This window comes from Hoplias malabaricus, chromosome 14, assembly GCF_029633855.1.
Source record: "Hoplias malabaricus isolate fHopMal1 chromosome 14, fHopMal1.hap1, whole genome shotgun sequence".
Classification (NCBI taxonomy): Eukaryota; Metazoa; Chordata; class Actinopteri; order Characiformes; family Erythrinidae; genus Hoplias; species Hoplias malabaricus.
Genome location: NC_089813.1, coordinates 16196000 through 16218879, shown reverse-complemented (window position 1 = coordinate 16218879; position 22880 = coordinate 16196000). Strand labels below are relative to the sequence as shown.

The window sequence follows — 22880 nt, the reverse complement described above, 5'->3', positions numbered from 1 at the left end:
TTGGACTTATATATTTATGCTATAGAGTATATGGCTTTCAAAGCTATCGTAAACTAGGCAGCTTTTTTTCATGTTCTGATGAATGAATGAAAGATGTTTTTTTCTTTACAACTGTACACTATGCAAAGATATTTATGTAATTAATTTAAGAAAAATAAATATTGTACTGCACATTAGCATAATCATACTGCTTAAATGCCTTTTGTTGCTTTATTTGCTCTCATCTCATGTTTCTGCCTATTTTTGAGACTACTTCCTTTTTCTCCCTTTTATATTTTTATTTTTTGCAACATACCATAATGCGCTGCAGTTTTTGGATTCCGAAAGACCTCAGGTGGGTCTCATGTTTGTCCTGTTTATTTGCCTATTGGCATTTTTACCATGGAACATGTTTTTCATACATTTGCAATGCTTAGTCCCAATACTGCTATACAATTATTTATAGAAGTATAAAAACCTGTCTGCAAAGCTAGTAATTAGAAATAGTGTATTATTGTTCCAATTTCTCTCTATAATACAAATAATACTTATTATGATTACAAAGCTGGTATGTTCATAATGCAATGACAGTGATGAAATACAGTCATATTCAAAAGTTTGGACACCCCTTGGTCATATAACTTTAGCTGATTTTCTAAGTGAAAAATATTCAGACAATTCACTACTGCTCAATGTTTATATGCTCAATTTAATATATATAAAATAATGGCCTGTACAACATTTATATTTTATGCTTTTTTAAGATGTTTAAATTCACATATACACAGTATTTAAGCACTAAACCTTGCAGGGAAACGCCACCTTTAAGCGTGCCCCCTGAGTATATATTCACTTATTTTGACAGAGAATATCAACTAAACCTAATTTGACCGTGGGCAATAAAAATTTTTGCCTATGAATGTATGCATATTGCTGTCCACGTAAGTGTGTATCTGTATCTGCATTTTAACATCTCTTTATTTACCTCTCCCAGCACCTTCAGATGACCATCCAGGCTTTACAGGAGGAGCTCCGTACACAGAGAGATTTGAATCAGCTCCTGCAGCAGGAAGACCGTGTAGGACTGTCTGATTCTGCATCGGGGCGCTTCCCTGACTTGGAGCTCACTGAGGACAACTTCCATCACCTACAGGCAGAGCATGAGCGGCAAGCCAAGGAGCTCTTCCTCCTGAGGAGGACTCTGGAGGAGATGGAGCTCCGCATCGAGACACAAAAACAGACACTTAGTTCCCGAGATGAATCTATCAAGAAGCTGCTGGAGATGCTTCAGAACAAGGGCCTCCCAAGAACCGGTCTCTCTGACGAAGAAGGTCTGAGGGTCAGGCGAGACGCAGAGGAACAGCTGGGCCATCTGGAGGACATTCTGGAGCAGAGAGAGAAGGAGAACTTGCACCTGAGAGAGGTGAGTTGTGGTTTAAATGTACTGTTAGTCACTGAAAGATAAGCTGAATCTCTTGTCACTAAGTGATTTCTTATTTTAGCCATCAACTACTGGGGCTCTTAAGCTATACACACGTCCAAATGTTTCCAGACAACTCCTAGAATTAGCCAACTGAGCTACTTTAAGATGTTTAACATACACACAAATTGTATGACCTTTATAGAAAAGCATGAAATTAAATTGCACACTTTGAAGGAGGTTGTAAACCATAGCCGTGGGTAGGGAGCAGTGGAAATGTGTTCTCTGGAGTAATGGAACTCCATCCAGCCTCTGGAACAAGCTGGAGTGATATTTGTAGTCCAGTACTAATCATACATGATTATCAGGTCTGATTTATTTAAGCTTTCAAGGCGCAATGCAATAAAATCCTCACAGCAAAATTTCATCTAGTCTAAAGCCTTTCCAGAAGGCAAGGCAAGGCAAGTTTATTTATAGAGCACCTTTCATACAAAAGCAATTCAAAGTTCTTTACAGAAGAAACAGTTCAATTAAAAGCCAGAATATAAATCATAAAAGTCCAATAAAACAATTAAAATATTGCAGCAAAACAAATACACAAAAAGAGTAAAATGATTAAATGATTAAAAATGATTAAAATAATTTAAAATGATACAATAAAAGAAGCTAAAGTGCTGTTACAGAATGAAAGTTGCATTCTCTGGCAGCTGCATTTTGAATCAGCTGAAGCTGTTGAATGGTCTTTTTGGGAAGTCCAGTTAAGAGACCATTACAGTAATCAATCCTGAAATAAAGGCATGGATAAGTTTCTCCAGGTCTGGTTTAGTCAGAAAGTCTCTAATCTTACTGGTGTCCTTAAGATGGAAAAATGCTGATCTAGTAACCGCTTTAATATGACTACTACAACTAAGATCTGAGTCCAGAAGAGTATAAATCTTTCATTGCAGCTGGTGGATGAATAGGTGTCCAAAAACTTTTGGCCATAAAGTTTAATCTCTAGCTGTCAAAGCCCTAAAGTGTGCTCTCCCGTGTATAACCACTGCTTCCTGTAGGTTATTGAGGCTGGTGATATTTAGTATTTTGTTAATCAATAATGGCAATATTTTGCAAGGAAAGGATTTTCTTTTCATTTGAGAATAGTTTTAAACTACTCTTTCCACCTCTTAACAGGCCTAACACCAAACTGATTTATGATGTCCGTATTTGTGTGTGTTTCTAGAGCCTGGAAGTCTATTCATAACTATTTGAGATGCAAATCAGTTAATGGAACTTGTATCTACCTCACTTGCATACACATTTTGCAGCTGCACCAAAATGAGCTACATTTTCATTCTTGTTTATACATTGCAGCACAAGGGTGTGCTATTCAGAGTTTCACCTCAAAGATAGAAATAGTATGAAAAACAAAGGGAACCGTTCAAATTGGGCTTTTGAACGAGGTATGCTGCGATTATGTAACCGGTTCTCACAGTGCATACATTTATATATTTATAATTATTTAACAAAACAAAGTGACAAATCACAGTTGAATTGTAAGTGACATGTGTGTTTTCATTTGTCTTGCTGCGCGCCCCCACTTTGGAAACCATTATGTTAAATAATTACATTTGACAATATATGGACATTCCTTAAATCATTTTTGCAGACCTCAATATTGCCCATTGTTTTTTACTTTCATGTTTCTTTTCAGTAAGAATGAAAGCCAGCAATTTGTTTCATTTATGATGTTTAATTTTAATTTTTGTACAATTCCAATTGTAATATCTGAATACTCTTACTACTTGAATCGCTTTTAAAGGGGTGCAATTGCATTATTATCCGTTTGTTGCAGGCCTATGTTAGAGAAATTAAAACACACACACATATACATATATATATATATATATATATATATATATATCCCTCTCCCCTTTCCTAACGGGGATTGACAGCCCCGAAATAGCCTCTAGCGACTGCCACGAGGAAGTTTATTCTTACCCACTAAATCTTCTTAAGGTTTAATTTCTTTACCTCTGTCGCCGTGGGGCTTTTGTGGTTAACTAACAGAATGAAAGACTTCTTCCCTGGTGCTGCTGCAGTTCCCGCGCTTTGACCGCTTCATCTAGTCGCGCGCTCGGGTGACGGTTAGGTGTTTGTTTCACACCCAAAGTTAGGAAAATCGCCCTTCTGTAACTCTAGAGTCTAGTTTTATTTACTGCCTGTTTAAATGCCTGCATTTGTGTGTTGGAGGACAGCGACGTGTGTTGAGTCTGAAGGTGAGTCGAGGGCTATGTTTGCTTGCAGGGTTTTTAGCGTCGTGTTTATTTGGCGGATAAACACAGTCTGTCTCGGCGAATATTAGCTAAGCTGATGATTAATGAGGGAAAACACTCCGACTGCGCTGACTGAGAGGAATGAGAATGTTTTTACTTTCCTGTCCTCAACGGTGGCAGTCAGGTGTGTGTGTGTGTGTGTGTGTGTGAGAGAGAGAGAGAGAGAGAGAGAGAGAGAGAGAGAGAGAGAGAGAGAACAAATTAACTTATTCAACAAGCGGACAACGCCTTGTTTTGAGGAGACTGGACCCTTTCAGTATAGTCTCAAATCTGATACTTAATAAACCCCACTGTAATGAGGAATTTCACGCAGATTAAATATGCAAGAAAAAAAAATTACCAGCACCGTACCGTCGACTTCAGGGGTTGAATTGTCCCCTGGTGGAGGATCTGACTATATCTCTGCTGTAATATTTGCGATAATGTTGAGTTACACAACACAAAGAACAGGTGTGGCAAGCAGTTTAACAAATAAACTTTCTCCAGTAAAAAATTCAGTGTCTTAAGTTTTTCCCCCACTTTTAACAAACTAGCAGATAGGGGTGGGCGATATTTCAGGGTATTTTGACGATAAAGATATTCTTTCCCTGAAAATTATTTTATTCATTACAAGAACAAAATATTCCAAAAAAAATATATATTATATTAATATTAATTATATTCCATTAATAATATATTTAATTTCTTGCTTAAATTATATTTAATTACATTTTATTTTAGTACGAACCTAACAATTTCAAACATTCAGAAGAAACCACAAATAAATGTGTAAATATTTGTTTTCTTTGCAAACAACCATCACAGATTTATATAATTCTGACATTGTATAAAAATATTAAGAATATTCATATTTTATATCTAAACCACCTCCACATGACTGAAGTCACTCGTCGTTTGGAGCAAATTTGTACCAAAAACTCAGAGCAACCTTCCACCGTACCTATATCAATATATTTTTTATTGTTTAAAAAAACTTTATCGATATTATTGCACACAATAAGTTATGGCACTGCCCTACTACCGGATCAGATGAATTTTCACCTATTCACACATATATGTTCAGGAATTCCCCTAGATCTGGACATTAAAATCAGTCAATGTCAAATTCGGCTTTATTGTCAATACTACTATCTATATGTCCAGGACATACATTGAAATTGAAACTGATTGAAATTCAGTTACTCTCAGACCCATAGTGTAGCAATAAACATTAAGTAAACACTAATACACAATAATCGTATATAAATATTACTTAAAAAACTGTGACATAGGCACCTAACTGATCAAAGTCTGTAGGTTTATTAAATAGTATATTATTTTGTTCATTCATTGTAACAACTTATTCAGTTCAGAGTTGCGGCGGGTTGCTGTCTGAAATCACATTAAACAATACCTGTCAACCCCTAATTAATTTAGCTACCTAATATGTTTATATGTTCTTTTCCATTTATCTAACTGTTTATTATCTTTATTCATCATTAAAACCATAAAATAGGGAAGAAAACTGAATGTGTCTTTGTTTCTTCACAAATCTCAAATGTGTTCTGTCTCTCATTCAGAATATGTGAGTTCATCTTCTCTCAAAAACCTATTTTATTGTTTGTTACTTCAAATGTGAACAGGTAACATTAAGAGTGTGAACTGTCTGGGCCTCAATGTCAGTGCTTCATTGTGTTAGTTTCTGTGAAATCATTAGGCTGTCAAGTCAGTCTCCCATTACTTAAAGATGAGGGTGTAAAGATGGGTGTAGTGTCGCTGTCACACATCTCCAGGGTCCTGGAGTTGTGAGTTTGTCTGTGAGGAGTTTGGTGTGTTCTCCCTGTCTCCATGTGGGTTTCCTCCGGGTGCAGTCCAACAACGAATGTTGAAAGGTGGATTCGCTACTCAAAAGTGTCGATGTTGAGTGTGTGTCACCCTTTGAAGGACTGGCACCCCCTCCAGGGTATGTTCCCACCTTGCGTCCAGTGATTCAGTGTAGGCTCCAGACCCACCATTACCCTGAGCTGGATAAGTGGTTACAGACAATGAATGAATGAATGATATTTATAGAATATATAGGTTTTGTTTACAGATGGATATATTATAGCAATGGTTCCCAAACTTTTTAATGTCCTTTTATCTTTGGCACTGAAAACATCAATTCATCAATCTTTCACTAGCTCAGAATGAACATTGACTTGTTGGCCCATATCTGCATTTAGTCTCTTGATGGGCTTGGGCCCATATCTGCATATATCTTATATATGTGTTTCTCCCTGCTGCATAATAGAGTTTCACATTGAGTTTCTTCATGCAGCCGTAGACTGTGTTAAGTGAAAAGGTTTTTAGTGAACTCAAGTGGCTTTATTTATCACAGTAGCATGTCAGTTTCTCAAAAAATACCATCTGAGGGCTCAGTGGTTACAGTCAGCAGTGGTTTCCGCCCTTGTACTGCACAGATTGATGTTTCTCAATTTTTCCTTTTATTACCAGTCATGAAATTAACTTGATATGTCATCTGTTACCAGGTCACATGCTTATAATGTAATATTTTTATATTCTATACACATTTCCATTTATTTATTTATTTATTTATTTATTTATACAAACCCCATCTCCAGGTTTGAAATTTGGGACTGTGTGAAATATATAAATGAAAACAAAATGCAATCATGTGCAAAACATTTAAAATTTATCATATATTTAACTGAAAAATACAAATATATCAAAGGTCATCAAAGGAATAACATTTCTGACAGTTATAGTTAAGGAATGATTGGAGAAGCTAAGCAAGAGTCAATATCTATATACCCCGCTTTTATTAACAAGCTTGTGTCAGTATATCTTGTGTGTGTGGTGTGTGTTTGCTTTGTGCGGTGTAAGATGTCATCTGTGAGTGGCATAGCTGCTTTACTCGTCTACTCTGTGTGAATGGACCCTTATGCCGTCTGTGCTCTGGAGAGAGAAAGGCCTCTCGTCTGTGCTGCTTGGCTTAGACAGAGTTCACCCTGCCTGGGGAACAGCACGAGAAGTGGGTGGTGGTAGTGGGGGGAGTGTATGGGGTGGTGTAGTATGTGAATGAGTCCAGAAAGCTTTGAATGAAGATTACTGCAGTGTGTGTGTAAAAGCGGAGGAAAGAGAATGTGAAAAGAAGGCCTGCTTCCTCCAATAAATTCAAACACACCTCACTATTTTTTGCAAAGTTTGTGGTGAAGAAAAGCAGGCGCGTGAAACAGTTGGTGTGATCAGATATATTGGTAGAATTCACCACACTTTTATTTTGCGTTAATGTGGGCTTCATAACCATGTTTGCCCATTTGTAAGAGATTTAAATGGCAGCAGGGTTGATGTGTTTGTGTGTGTGTGTGGTGATGTGGCGGTCTTGGCAGGCCATGCAGACGTTTAAAGTGGTTGTTAATGAGAGCACCCAGGAGAGTAGTAATTACTTAGTCTCTGCACCCCCCTTCTTTCCTTGCCTGTCTGCCTACTCATTTTTGGTACACTACTGCCTTTGTTTAAGTAGTCTGCATTTTCAAATACCCATAATATTTAGAATAGTTAATGATAAGCAACTGGATATAATGACTAATGAATGGCCAAGTCTGATAAACATGTATGCAATTGGAAAGTTTAAATTACATTTATATCTGTAGCTATGCTGTTGCCATTGTTTGGTGCACAGCCTTCAGATTAATGTAACACTCTCTCTGACCATTACTATCTACATATACACCAATGAGCCATAACTCTAATGCCACCTTTTTTTCTTTTTTTACACAAACTATTAATTTAAATACCCCCTTGCCATAGAGTTGCATGTTATAGTTGTAGAATTACAGACTGTAATCCATCTGATCTACATATTTTATTAACACATTTTCACAGTCCTTTAGAACCACCTCAGAGCAGGTATTATTTGGGAACTGGATTATTCTAAACGCTGCAGTGACACTGATGTGGTGGTGTGCTAGTGTGTGTTCCTTGGTTGTCCACGTCATAGATGTAAAGTCAAGATGCAGTTGTTAATCTGTTGCTGCACAGTTTGTGTTGTTCATGCTCTAGTCCTTCACTAGTGGTCACAGGGCCAATCATACTTGCTCTGTGGTGTTCCTGACAGGCTGATGGGTATATACTGGTGATCTGTGATGTTTTGTTCAGAGATTGTTACATGAAGAACAGATGGGCATTTGTTTTGTCTTATACACACAAATATTGTCAAATGGCTTGTTTAATTATATATTGTTTGTTTATTAGATTGTAATGTTCCCACATGCCCAGGTAAGGTGCACACTATAGTTCTAGTCACAAAAAATATCTAGAGAATAGGAGCATTAATCAAAAGTTCTTGAACATTGTAAATGTGAGAAATTATCTTCTAAGGTTTTATTTTTTTTAACAAAAGCTATGTTAAAATGCTTAATAAATTCTTTGTTATAATGAAATGATAACAGTTATTGTTTTAATCTGTTCGTGTTTTGCAGCCATACTTCTAATTCACAAAATTGACTAAACTATTTGGATATCTAACATCAAATCCATTGTCCCTGTTGAGTCTGCACACTACCACTGGGTGGCAGTGTTTGATAAATCTTTGTTGTTTGAATTCCATTTTCACTGACATTATAGAGGAAACCACAAACACATTTCCATGTGGTGTGTCCTATGTAATTTACAGCCTATTTGCAGAATAGCACTAACATAGCTACACCACTTGGCACTGGTATAATTTTGCCAGTGTCTTTTATTTATTGCATCATTGGTTTGATCAGTAACCCGCAGTTCTAACAATATCTGCCAGTCTGTTTAAACCAGGCTATATTTGACTTGGTTAGCAGTTAATTGAGTTTTAATCTTCATGCTGATACTAAATAAGCTCATGAAGTAGCATTTTAATTACAATGGCAAATATGTCCTTGGCCGGTCTACTGGGGCCATGTTATGCTTTGAACTCTGTCCAGTTGAAATCTTCTCAGTACAGCTTTCTCGTCTCGGGACTGGTGAGATCTTGCTTTCAGCACCTTTTTTCAAGCAGCACTTTGAATTCAAAGAACAGACCTGTGAAGTATATTTACACAGCACGTCTCTGAGTAACCTTCTTTAGAATCTGTGTAAAAACTTTGACCTGAATCTAAATTTGAACCACTCTGTGGAAAACCACAAGAGTAGCTTAAGATCAGTAGCAAAACGCAACTTCTGTCATCAGTGCCCACGTCCTTTGGGCTCTCTGGGGTCTTTCCCTTGGGATGTGCTTGTTTGCTTTCATCCTCTCAAGAGTGTGAAGGTGTGAAGGCAGGCGTGATATGTTTGTCTCTCTCTCTCTCGCTCACTCACACACACACACATGGGGTAAGTGGTTAAAGTGAAACCAGGAGCTGATTGACTTTACCCAGTTGCTGGTTCTCAGTGGGCTGTAGAAAAACACTTTTTAGGGCGTTTGTGTGAGTGTGTGAGGAGAAAGAGTGAGAGAGATAGAGCCAAATGAAGAGAGAGTGAATATGTCTGGAGAGTGTTCCAGGCTGAAAACTGTATGCTGAGAGGTGTTTCAGCAGTTGTCGATGAATTTGTAACCAGCGGCCTTCTGTTGCTTACATAGAAAAGCTGCAGTGTTAGAGGACTCTTTCATGTACACCAATCAGCCATAACATTATGACCACCTCCTTGTTTTTACATTTACGTTTCTACAATCATCCTTTCATCTCCACTGACCATACAGGAGCGTTTTGTAGTTCTGTAATAACAGTGTGGTCCATCTGTTGTTGGTATACTTTGATTGCCACTTTTCGCCCTGTTCTTTAATTGTCGAGACCTCCGGAGGACCACAAAAATCCTGGGTGATCATTTTCATTGCTGCAGTGACACTGTGGAGGTGGTGTGTTTGTTAGTGTGTGTTGTGCAGGCATGAGATGAACTGGAGCTTTTAACACTGTGCCTCACACACAGTCCACTCTATTAGACACACCATGTTGGTCCACCTTGTAGATGCAAAGTCAGAGACAGTAGCTCATCTGTTGCAGCACAAATTGTGTTAAATCGTCCTCTAGTCCTTCATTTACTGGACGCTGCACACAGGACACTGTGGGCTGGATATTTTGGCCGGTGGACGATTCTCACTCCAGCAGTGACACTGAGGGGTTCTAAAATTCAGGGCTAGTACAACTATTTGAACTTCCTTTAGTTGGACAGTTTTAATGATCACATGATGCATGTACATTTTTACATGCATGTAATATTCTTTTTTGAAGTGTGTGTGTGTGTGTGTGTGTGTGTGTGTGTTCAGCTCTGTTGGGCAGAACAGAGGGGCTGTTCAGTGTTTCTTGTGACCTTGAGAAGACAGAAGCCATGACTCACCCTATCTCTGCCATATTTTAGCCTATGTCCAGGGTTTATGTAAAGCACTATGATAAAGAGGACAAAATGTATATACATGACCACTCTCTCTCCTTTAACATATATTCACAAATATATTCATATTCTGACTGGTGACATTAATTTGATTGATCTGAGCTGACATTGTTTCTTTTCCTTTTCTCTCTCTCTCCACCTCTACCAACCAACAAATGCAGCTGTGCTTCAGTCTCTGGGCTTACATATTGCTTCTATTTCCCAAGTGACTGGTCTTTTTTTTTTTTTTTTTTTTTCTCTCACTTTTTTCTGGGTTTTAATCTTTTGGTTTGGAAAGTCTTGTGTTCCTGGCAGTGAGGCCGATGTGCAGTGCAGAGGTAAATGTTCCATTAAATAAAAGCTCTCTCTAGTGCTTGTCCGGGCCTTGTTTTTCAGAGCCGACCTTGATGTTCTTGGCGGAATCCAAGGGCTCTTTCCCCCCTTTTTTCCCCCCTTTCTTCTTGACCTGACTGAAATTTCAGAAATGTCACTCACCGTGCTGTGATGAGGGAAATGTGGGAACGCTTACATGTCAGCCAAGCTGTCCATTAGAGTCTCTCTCTCTCTCTCTCTCTTTCTCTCTCTCTCGCTCTCTCTCTCTCTCTCTCTCTCTCTCTCTCTCTCTCTCTCTCTCCTTATCTTTTTCTTTCCCTGTCTCTTTGTTTTTCTCTCTCTCTTGCTCACTCACACATGCACAAACACACACACGCACACACACTCTTATCATATCCAATCCATTCTCAGCTCATTCCCCCTCGTCCAGTTCCTTCCCCTTGCACAGAGATATTTTTACTCACATCCAGCCTGTATTGAAAGGCCAGAAGTGCACCATTTCATTCTTAATATGCAATAAAGCTGTGATTCAGTCTTCAGTGATTCATATTTTGGCTAACACTGAGAGGGGCAATTTCAGCAACTTCAAGAAACAGCAATTATCATAATACAATATGACACATTGACAAAACAAACCAGATATAGAAGAGACATTTCTGGTAGTGTTGACTTTAAATAATGCAAAAAATACAGAATAACGCTGCGGTAGTTTCTAGGAAATGCATTATAGGTGTGGTTCACTCTAAGGTGTTGATCAGAGCATGCAGAACAGGGAGGAAATATTTGAACTTTCTGCAGTTTTAATCACAAAGGCACTAGGCTGAAGACAGTTGTGTGAGAGAGAGTGCGCTGGTTTGTATATGTAAAAGTTTCAGTGGTTAGAGGTTGATTTCACCTTTTTTCACATTAGGTTCTTTCTAAACTCTTATAAGAAGATTTATATGCAACTTGTATAGATTTGTGAAGTAATATTTTCTTCACAAAAAAAAAAAAAGACATCAGACTTTATTTTGGTCACTAAACAACAGAAAACACATTGAGAAATGCCCCAGTTGCAGTGCAACAATACAAAAGATACAAAGGCACTTAAAACAGTCAGGTGCTTTAACTTCTTTAAATAACTTTTCATGTTCAGTAAGGATGTGGAAGCCATTACAAGCATTACATTAATAAGAAGTCATTACATTTGTGTCTGCATTAGCTAAACTGTGTATATATGATGTGTGAGATATATCAAATTTGCAATTGCCTTGAATCCAGTGTAAGTGTATGGATAATTTGATTCATTTTAACAAAGGATACAAGCAATTGAGGTGCCTGTACTCCTTCCTGTAGGAGTTTAGAAAGGCTCACATGTGAAAAAGTAAAACTTAACAGAAATTTCAGTAAAGTTACGGTTCATGTATAGCTCACTGATATCACCCATTTAGGATTTAAGAATGCTACAATAAGCAACGATACGAACAATTAACAAAAATGCTGATGGCTAAGCACTAGTCAGAGCAGGCCCTAAACAAGTAAGCCATCTACAAACTACACTTTGTTTTTGAGTGGGAAATAAAGTTCATTATGCAGCTTAAAAGTAGTACACCACCCAGTAACAATTAATGAAGTTTAAATCATGCACAGATCCACAGATGATGAAACTTATAAAGATGATGAAACTAATAAAGATGATGAAAATAAAGTTCCTTCACTGGAGTGCAAGACCCATTTTTGCAACTATATATAAATTCTTATAAATATGTGGAGCAAATAGACCATGTGTTTACACTGCATTGCATGTTGTAAACATTGCATAATCAGACTTAAATGAGTTATTAGATTCATTCGTGCCCCAAGTAAAACTACATGTTAAGTACAAATTTTGGGTTTTGACAGCACTCTGAGTGTTGATCTGAAATCTACAGACCAACCGGCAAGATGCTGGAGCTGTGTGACAATGACAGTACCTACTGTATCACCATGCTCCCTAGGCTAGGAGTCATGGACAGCAAAATTGATCCCAAACATATTAATCAATGATGAAGTAACACTGATTTGTATTGTTATATTGTGTTGAAGAGTTGTTATCCATCCTACTTTTTTTTATTATTATTTATGTAAGTCTAGTTTCACAGTTTCATATAATTTTTGTGTAATAGTCTGTGCATGTTTTACATATTAGTATGTTTTGTGTGTGATGTTCAGGGATTGTATTTAAAAGGAACATCCACTATTGTGGGGAAATGTATTTCTAAGCTCAGCATCTTTTAAGTTGGAATGGAGTGTTTGAGGGGAAAAAACAACTGTTGTTTGTATGTGGATGAAAAAAGTTGTTTAGTTTTGTAGCACATTCGGTAATGCAGTTAGCCGTCTCCTGAGTTTGGAGACATTTCCACCTTAAGTGATTTGAAACAGCAAAAATAAATCAATGTTACCCACCTATGAAGCTTGAATAGAGCCATCTTCATTTTGATTTGTGCTTTTCAACATTTGGAGTTCTCTCCATTGCCTTAAAAAAAAACTTCAGATGTCTTTGCCATGAGCAGAGAGAGAGAAGAATCCTAGCATACCCGATTGAGTGCATTTGTTTTTTACTCATTTACGAACACTTGGGCTTTGTAAACACATTAAAGCAATTTTGAGAGAACTAGCAAATGGTGAGGAAACATCTGAATTTTCAAGGAAGTGTTTTTTTTAATTGCAGTTGTGAACTTAAAAAATTGTGAGCCTTTTAATAATAAGTTAAAGATGTATTATGATGTCTGGCTTCTCTACATATCTGAAAAAGAGAGGGCAGGGAGGGATGGATTCATTTTGTACCTACTGCTTGGAGCTTTTCACTAACAAAGACTTTTAGCTGTAAATGGCACACACACACACACACACACACACACTCCTGAGGCTGTGCATACCCTTCATGGTCTAATGGTTGTACAGAATGTTTAAGCGGAAAAGTTTATCAGGAGTAAATTATCCCCCACATCAAGCCCCCCATAATAATGTCTTTATTTTTTCATTCTTTGCATATTTCCCCCCTTAAATTTGCTCGTGCTTTCTCTCTAAAGTGCCCTAACCCATTATTTCAGCATGTCTCTCACCCCCACCCCCACCTTGTTTTAGCTTTGGTTGGTAGCTGATTGGTCAGTGGAGATTTTAAACTTTTCCTCCAGGCATTTGGTTTCCTTTTTGGCTCTTTGGTCATTTCCTTTTTGAAGCATGGTGGCAGTCATTACTGTGTAGCCAGAACTGTACTAGTACAATGAATTGTACTGTTGTGTAGTTACACATGAAAACACACACACACACACACACACACACACACACACACACAAATGCTCCTTAGTGTTAGAAGAAGCACTAAACATGAAAAAGGAGAAAACTAAATAGACATGGCACTTTATGATTCCGTTGTATTTCAGAGTGCCAAAATATGATTAATATAAGAGTGTCATTGTCTCATCTTGATGAATCTTAATGAATGGTTTTATTCTTTAGACTACATTATATTTTTAAAGCAATGTAAGCATAAAACAAATTTATAGAGAAAGCTAGGTCTATAAACATATTTGTGCCTATTTTCCCTTTTTAAATGACCCATACAGAAAGGAATTGCATGCTAATTGTACATGAGTGACTTCCAAACCCATGTATGACAGTAATACAGGACACTGTGGTACTAGAAAACATTGCCGGTATTAAATTTTAATGTGACTTTTCCATGTCTATATAGTAAAGTGCAGTATGCCTCCTTTCAATTTTGTTGGCCCACAATTATACAGGAACTTCCACAGCAGAAATATCTTTCACATAGTACACTATGAATGCAATTCTACTGGTGGTGGACACTTTCCTTTTTGCATACTGTCGGGTGTTGTATTATGCTGCTTGGGGAGTAGCCTCTGTTTTCACTGGTCGTTAGGGTCAGCTAATGTTTTGTAGATTGATGGTCCAGGGGAAAAACTGCTTCCAAATATATACAGATACATGTGGACGAGGCATGATTGTAGTATGTGTGGTCTAGTAATTCAAAATCATTAGGTATACATGCTTTAATATAATATGTAAAATAATCCGTATTCAATCATAGGATACCATGACATGGAGTTTTCATATTTCCCAAGCTGGTTTGCATGACTTCCCTTTTCATCACTACAATATAACTTATGATTTTTAAATATTTGTGGGTTAGGGCAGCACTGTGGAGCAGCAGGTATTGTCAAAGTCACATAGCTCCAAGGTCCTGGGGTTATAGGTGTGAGCCTGCTTTGTGTCACTGTCTGTAAGGAGTTTGGTGTGTTTTCCCTATGTCTGCATGGGTTTCCTCCCACAGTCTGAAAGCACATGTTGGTAGGTGGATTAGCCAGGCAAAAGCCTTCATAAGTGTGAGTGTGTGTTGCCCTGTATTGGACTGGTGCCCTGTCCAGGGTGTGCTCAGTGATTCCAGGTAGGTACCCACCGCAACCCTGAACTGGATAAGTAGGTACAGATAATGAATGAATGCATGCACTATTTGAGTCATTCTTGGCCCTTTTTCTATGGCCTCTATCTTTTGTGTGTGTGTGTGTGTGATTGCACGTGCATGTGTAGCAGCCAGCTTAATGCTGGTGAGAACAGATCTACAGTATACTTTATCTAGATTCACACAGTGTAATACACACACAGACAGACAGACAGACACGCACGCACTGCCAAAAAAAGGGATTACCCATGTACAAAACCCCATCTTTTCCCTTTCCTAATGCTCTCCCTGTGCGTTTTTGGCGCAGTCCTTTTGAAGACCCCTGTGACAAGTGTAATCCGTTTGATCTGGATGCGTCGAACCCATCCTGACAGGCCTTAATCCTCTCTCCACTCCCGCGCTAACACAGCAAATACATCAAGCTGCCCTGCTCTGTCTCTGCCAGGCCCCAAACAAGACTTAAATGAGACAAAATCCAGGAGGAATCCTAAACAAGGAGAACTAACCCAGATCTCCGCACCATCGCGCAGGTGGGCCAAAGCCTGCAGGAACAATGGAAACCTCAGAACCTGAACTTTGACCCTGTGGCTAACAAGGCTTTGATTGTCATGTTGCCTTTTTTAAATGGTGAGGCACGGTAAATCCTGGTAATCGTCACTAACGGGATGGGTTTGTAGCCTGAAGGGGATGATGGGGGTGTATTTTTGGTGTATGGAGGAAATTTATAGGACACTGATTCACAAAAAGTACTCTCAATTACCTTAGAAGCTATCTGAAGTTTTGTGAGCAAACAAGGTTTGGGAGTGTGGAGCTAGTACTGATAAAGGTAGACACAAACCTGTCTGGGATAAACTAATTTGGTGCAATAAATATTGGACCAGCACAGATCAGCATATTTCAGAAGCAAAACTAAAACTAACAATATGTTTATTTTGGGCCAAAATTTGGTTTGGTGGGTTGTCATTACCTGTATCCAAAGGACATTGTTTTAAACCTTAAGGAAATTGTTTCAGGCTTGAATCAGGATCAAATCATACTTTCATAAATCTCTAGCAGTTTAGTTTTTAGATTTAGATTCTCCTCCCACCGTTTTCTTGAGTGGAGTTTTGTGCAGTCAGAAGAACATCTATTCAACTTAATAGTTATAAAAGTCTTTATGCCACTCTGGCTAATGCTTAGTAACTGGTATTGTTAATTTTGCTTTACGCTCAACTGCTCTACAGAATATATATATAGTTTTTTATATATATAGTTTTTATTTGACCTCATGTGTGCTGAGTTAAATGCCTGTGTCAGCAAAGGGTGCAACTTAATGTAGCTGAATGTCTGCTAACATTTTTAGTTTTAGTTTGTAACATTAAAAACAGAATTAAAATGAGTTTTATTTCTAACAAATGTATATCTGTAAATGTGTGTGTTCTAAGGAGTGTGCAGGTTAAGTGGAAGGTATTTCAAAGCCTTCTTTGTAGCTGCTGACAAGCACAGTTATCTAAATGGCCGCTGTAGAGGTTGGCTGTCAGTCAAACTTAGCAAGGTGAAAGGTCATTCACTATAGCGGGACAACTCGCAAATGGAGCTAGAGAGGGAGAAGGAGACATGCCATCACCTGGAATTTGTTTTTTAATCTTTTTTCTGGGTGGATTAAGTTAGCATTTCTATGGTATGCAGGATGACAGCTTAATGATGCTGGAGAGAAGCTTTGTGTGGAAGTGTATGAGACGCTATCAGTTTAGTTTGCCAACAACTTACTAATGGACATGGGCTTCAGAGCAAGCGGGAGGTAAAATTACCGGCTCCAAGCTAAATAAACTCACATACAGAATTTCTCACTGGGACACGCTTACACAGGCAGTCCATGCATTTAATACAGCATAGGACTAAGGATTTAACACTTACATTCTGATTACATTTTTAATTACATGACTCTGAGCTATTTTTAACACGTGTGATCCTCAAGAAAAGTAAAAATAAGGCACAAGTTTAATTAAAGTATCTGACCTACCTGACCTATCAGGATGTTTTCTATCAGTTTAACATATCAAGTTTAGAACAATTGCTCAGTTTGACCCAGGTTAGGGTAAAATTGATCCAAATCAGTGGGTCAGTTGCACTATCTGGGTGTAAAGTGAGCGTTTGACTGTGTCTAATTCAAATCCATTTGTAAGCAAATGTAAACAACATAAAACCGACCGAATAAAGTATAAATGTCAGTATCTTTAATTGTTTGTATTTCTGAAACAATTTGTTGAACATCAAAGCTGTAATCTTCTCAATAACAGATTAAACACAGAGTTTGTTCAATAACATCAAGTAAGTAGTAAATTTGAACAAATAAATAAATGTCACTGGAACTGAAAAACATTTTAGTCAAAAGACTAAGTCTAAAACTAAATCAAATACCAGTCCTTATTTGCTTTTGGGAACTTGTGAATAAACCAACAGCTACACCAGGACAAAGAGTGTAAATGACTCTTCTACATTCCAGTCATCAAAGTTGCAGTGTAATATGAATTGTTGTTGCCTCCTTTCAGTTCCTCCAACGTTTGAGGTAGCTTTTTCAACACAACACTCCAGCGAATCATTAGCGAATTATTGAGCTAATATTTAGCTAAATGATATGCATAGTTTTATAAATTAAGAATATTGTATTAAGACCTGGAAAAATTAGCTTTGGGTGGCAGGGTGGTACGGCAGGTAGTGTCCTGGGGTTGTGAGTTCAAGCACCGCTCCAGGTCTATGAGGAGTGTGGTGTGTTCTCCCTGTGTTCACATGGGTTTCCTCCGTGTGCTCTGGTTTCCTCCCAAGGACCAAAAACACACATTGTTAGGTTGAATACATTTTCTATAGGTGTGAGTGTGTGAGTGAATATGTGAGTGTATGTCACAAGAAGGCACAAGAGGAGGGTCAACTTATGACCACAGACTTATTTAAACCCACTCTGCCGTATACTTTTTTCCATAAGATAACACAGTTCCCTTAATAAAACATCTTTGAGATGCTTTGGTCAGAATAGAACTAGGATCAAACGCCATAGCACTTTGCTTATCCTAGCTAGGCAGCTATGTTCAGAAAGGCCAGTTTCAGCCCATGTTGAGAATGAGACTCTTGAGAAACACTAGGCTCCTTAGTCATTTTTGCTCTGTTCTCGTTCTTCTCTGTTTTCATTTTCACCATATTTAAATCAGTACATATATTCCTCCGCCATTTTTGTAATACTAGAAAGGAAAAAATACACTCTTTAGCCAAATGGTTACTTGATCTGGGATTGGTATAATTGATGCTATGACATATCTGTGAGAATTTAATGGCAGTTATCTATGTGGACCTAAGTTGGATCAGGTAATGATGTTTGATACTGTATGTTCAAGATTATGATCACAAAGGTATTGGATGGAATTGCTTCTGTTCAGAAAATGTAGTGCATTTTCCACAGTCCAGTGCCGGGCATAGGTATACTACTGTAGCTGACATGTGGAACAGAGCATGTTTCATGCTTTTCTGTGGAGATGCTACAAGTTGTGCTTCCATAGTTGAACATCTGTTTCCACAGTTGATGCACTTAAACATAGTTTAAAAGGGTTCTACATATATTTGAATATATACTGTAGATTAAATGAACAATGTAAATATATAGATTTCATATAGCTTTGCAAGGAATAATGGGTTGTGGCTCACCACTTTGTCCAAAACTTTATGAGCAAATTATTCAACAGTTCACAATAAATGTTTAAAGAACATTTCTCAATGCAATATTACAAAGAATTTACTTATTTTAGATTCAATGAACCTGGAGAAATCTCACTCTGTGTAGTGCATAACTAGATCAAGGCCAGACTTTCTGTGGCACACCATGAAACTGAGAATCTGATGACTATGATGATCATGGAGCCTTCACCAGCTGAAGTTGTGTATCAGACAGCACGGTGGCTTGGTGGTTAGCACGTTCGCCTCCCAGCACTGGGATCTTGGGTTCAAGTCCCATCTGGGTGGAGTTTCCATGTTCTCCCCGTGTCTGCATGGGTTTCCTCCGGGGTCTCCGATTTCCTCCCACAGTCCAAAAACATGGAGGGTAGGTGAATTGGCTTCTGTAATAACTGTCCTGGTTTGTGAGTTAATGAGTGTGTATGTGTGAGTGAATGTGTGTGTGCCCAGATATGGATTGGCGCTCTGTCCTGTGTGAAATCCTAGTGTGGACGGTCGTTTCTGGTTGAGAGTATGTTGTGCGGGTTTGGCTGCCGTGTGTGTGTGAATTGAGCGTTCTGAGCAATGTAGATTGTAAAGCGTCCTTGGGTATCTAGAAAGGCGCTATATAAGTGTAACGATAACTAACTAACTAAAAGACAAGAATAAGCAAAAAAACACATACAAAACCTCAGCAATTATTATTAGTAACATTTCTCCAATGTTCAAATTTAATTGAAATAAAAAGTATTAAAATAAAAACGCAGCAGGTAGTGTTGCAGTCTCGGCTCCAGGGACCTGGAGGTTGTGGGTTCAAGTCCCGCTCTGGGTGACTGTATGTGAGACGTTTGGTGTGTTCTCCCTGTGTCCACATGGGTTTCCTTTGAGTGCTCTAGTGTCCTCCCACGGTCTAAAAACCCACATTGGTAGGTGGTTTGGGGATTTAAATGTGTTCATTGGTATGAGTGTGTGAGAAAATGTGTGTATGTGTGTGTAGCCCTGTGAGGGACTGGTGACCCCTCCAGGGTGTGTTCCTGCTCCAGACACACTGTGACCCTGAACTGCATAAGCAGATACAGACAATGAATGAATGAAACAGAATGGTAAACATGCCTCTGTCCCAACTTTTTAAACTGTGTTTCTTGCATCACATATTACATTTATTTATAATTACAAAATGCAATCAAGTTGGTCAGTGAAAACAACGGGGAAGTTGACACTGATACGATTGTAAGTATAGATGTTAGTCAAGGATCAGTAGAAACCACTATATTGGATAATAATTATAATAAATTGGTAGCATTCTATCTCTGGGCTTTTTGCTCTGAAATAATTGTAAGCAGTTTTATTCCTATGCTCAGTTTATTTTGTCAATGTCTTGCTGATCAGCAGGCATGGCAATGCTCATTATAAAGAAGAGTTTTACTGCAAAATGAGCTGCTTACTGTGTGTGTGTGCGTGAAAGCCTGTGTGCATGACTATCCACATTAATTATTGATGGAGGCAGGCAGGCCGATAGCGCATGTGCCAGCAGTTTGTGTTATGAGAACTAGCGCGCAGTAACTGCAGACAGAATGAGGGAAAGATAGATACTGAGAGACAGGGACTTTGGTAGACAGAGAGAGAGAGCGAGAGAGAGAGAGAGCGAGAGCGAGAGATGCACCTGTAGCTGCCTGTGAAACAATCAAAGTGCTTAGCAGCATCTGATGTAGCAGGGAACAAAACAAGAACAAGAGGCAGAGAGGGTGGTAGGAAGACTTATCATTCTCTAAGACCAATTATATGAGAATGCTGATAGTAAAACACAGATAGCTAAGTAAGGAATGAAGAAAAGGTTTTGAGAATCAGAGACTAAAGGCTAGATATGAGGACTCAAACAAATCTGTTGACTATACTACTGAATAGTTAGACAGGGATAGACAGAAAGAGTGAAAGAGATATCAAGAATTCTAGAAATTTTTTTTTTACTTTTTTATTTAGGGACTGCAAGACAGATCCTCAGCTGATATTTAAAAATGATGAGTAGACAAGCTTATTTCTATCGTGTTCCTCCTCAGGAGCTACATCGAAGGAATCAGCAGACAGATCCTGCCAAGACCAAGGCCTTGCAGACCGTTATTGACATGAAGGTAAGAGCATTAACATCTGAGAACACACCAGAGCTGTCATTTAGCTTTAATACTCTTTCAGTGATACTTACAACAATCCTTAAGTTAATGAAAGTAATAAAGTATATTTTCAGTTGATCCCATTTGATTGATCAATTTAATGATTAGTGTAGTTGGTATAACAACATTATGGGCTCAGCTTGAAATTGTACAACTGCAATGTTTCCCTTCATCATAATCATTTTAAGATGTGTTAGCCAACTTTATCAGTAGTTGACATTTGGAGAAGCTAACAGGGGCTGTACACTGCTAGTTACCTCAGTGTTACCTCTTAATTCTGTACAAAAAATGGCTGTTGCTTATAGCTAAAAAAAAAACTAATCACAAATCTAATTTTTAAGTTTTGCTGAACCTGTCTCAAGTCAGAGCTGCATTTTATAACTTTAGGATGGAGGGTGAAATCTTTAGTAGTGAGCTGATCACGGGTCAGAATTTAGAAGGCATCTGGACACACTCAGAATTCCATTGACACAGGGTGCACGGTTTTCAGATCAGTGGTTGTTGGGAACTTGCCAGTAATGCAGATGGTAGACTGCACTGCACAGCTGACACAGATCCATATCATTGACCCAGCTAACTACCGATTTCTAGAATCAAGCTGGGACTCCAGTTTCCTATACTAAGCTGTTGTTCATGTGTGAATTGATCTGCATATAGTGGGATATATCCAGTGTGTGTATACTTGAGATATTTGGGGTAATGTATGTGAACATGTGTTGCATAGGGATACCCGATATGGACAAAATGACATGTTGCAGTTCTGTTGTTACAAAATGTGATTGTGGTTAACTTCACATGACCTGATGTGATCTTGTAATGAAAATACCTGCCTGGGGACAACTAGTTTAAGCCTTCAGTGCTGTGAGCTAGCAAAACAGTGTAATGCGCTAATGGATATGTTAGCTTACGGTTAACAAATAGGCATTTGTCAGAGGCTAGCTTGCATATTACAAAAAATGTAACATAAAATTGTGAAGCCTTGTGTATCACACATTTTCCAAACTAAGAAATTAGATAAACACTTAGATAATGAAATTTGTCTATAGAGAAATGTTTGTAGACAGATGTGTATGAAACTGCCCTATTCATTATACAAACCCATTATTTTGGCATTCTACCATTTTGTAGTAGTGTCTGAAAAAACAGTGGACAATTTTCAGTGCCCTCAAACAATCCCTTAATGCAAAGCAAAACATAGTGTGCAAACTATGTACATTAGCTGACACTTGTGGATAGTGGATACCCACAATGCACTGCGCTGTTTAGTAAAACCTGGTTGAGGTAGCGTCCGAAGTCATTCACTACCCTTCTGAATTAATTTCCCTTTAATAGCGCATTGTATAGCGAGTTATACAGGGATCAGGGGGTAATATAGAGCCATTTCGGACACAGGGTAGACTTCTATTTCCAAACCCTGTCCTTAAAGATCATAAAACATTTGGCAAAACTGACCCCACAGCAACGCACTTCATCAAGAACATGGCAATGAAGAGAAGACCATCCATATGGTGCTGCTAGCTATTGAAGGCCAATGGCAGGAAGAGCTCATGTTGCTCTGCTTAAAGAGAGTGCACTTATTCAATTTGTTTCAAATGTCACATATGGAAGCTTTCACTCTGTGAACTGTCTTTGAAGTCAGGACGAACTGTGAAAAAAAGGTTGCCCACTTCACACACACCCACCCTACCATGCAAGCATGCGTGCACACACGTCTGTTACTCACTGTGTTCCTCAGCTAATTTGGTGCAGGATCTTTGGTTAGATCAAATCATATACAACCAGCTTCCGTCAGCGTGAGTTAATCACACATAAACAGCCAAATCAGACAAACAGGTTTAGACACACAAGGCTGTGCAAGAAAATGGTTTCCATGGTGATATTTCTGCCGAGCTTGTGTTATGTTCTCTATTATGTTTTTAACTACAGTTATATTCGCATGCTCTGTGTGTGAGTGGACTGGAAATGCAGTTTTCCATGGGTGTCAGTGTCAGTAAAGAAAAATAGGGAACAATCATAAACATAGTAGGAAAAATTTAGATTTCTGATTTTAGAAATGTTTATATTTGAGGCATATGTTGTGCTGTAATAACATTAACCTTCATTAACATTCAAGTCATGATTAAATTTATAATCTTATAAAATAAATCGTGTTTTAATTTGTCTTTTTCCAACAAAACTTTAAC

General features: G+C 38.2%; 1 protein-coding gene across 2 annotated transcripts in view; it reads left to right on the top strand.

Annotated features, from left to right (window-relative positions):
- LOC136665649 (ERC protein 2) overlaps window positions 1-22880 on the top strand; it is a 259064-nt gene that overhangs the window by 14816 nt on the left and 221368 nt on the right. For both annotated transcript variants that reach the window (XM_066643294.1, XM_066643293.1), the window contains exons 4-5: window positions 974-1402; window positions 20587-20658. In XM_066643294.1, the coding sequence (XP_066499391.1) occupies window positions 974-1402; window positions 20587-20658 (501 nt within the window). The remainder of the gene's footprint in view (window positions 1-973; window positions 1403-20586; window positions 20659-22880) is intronic.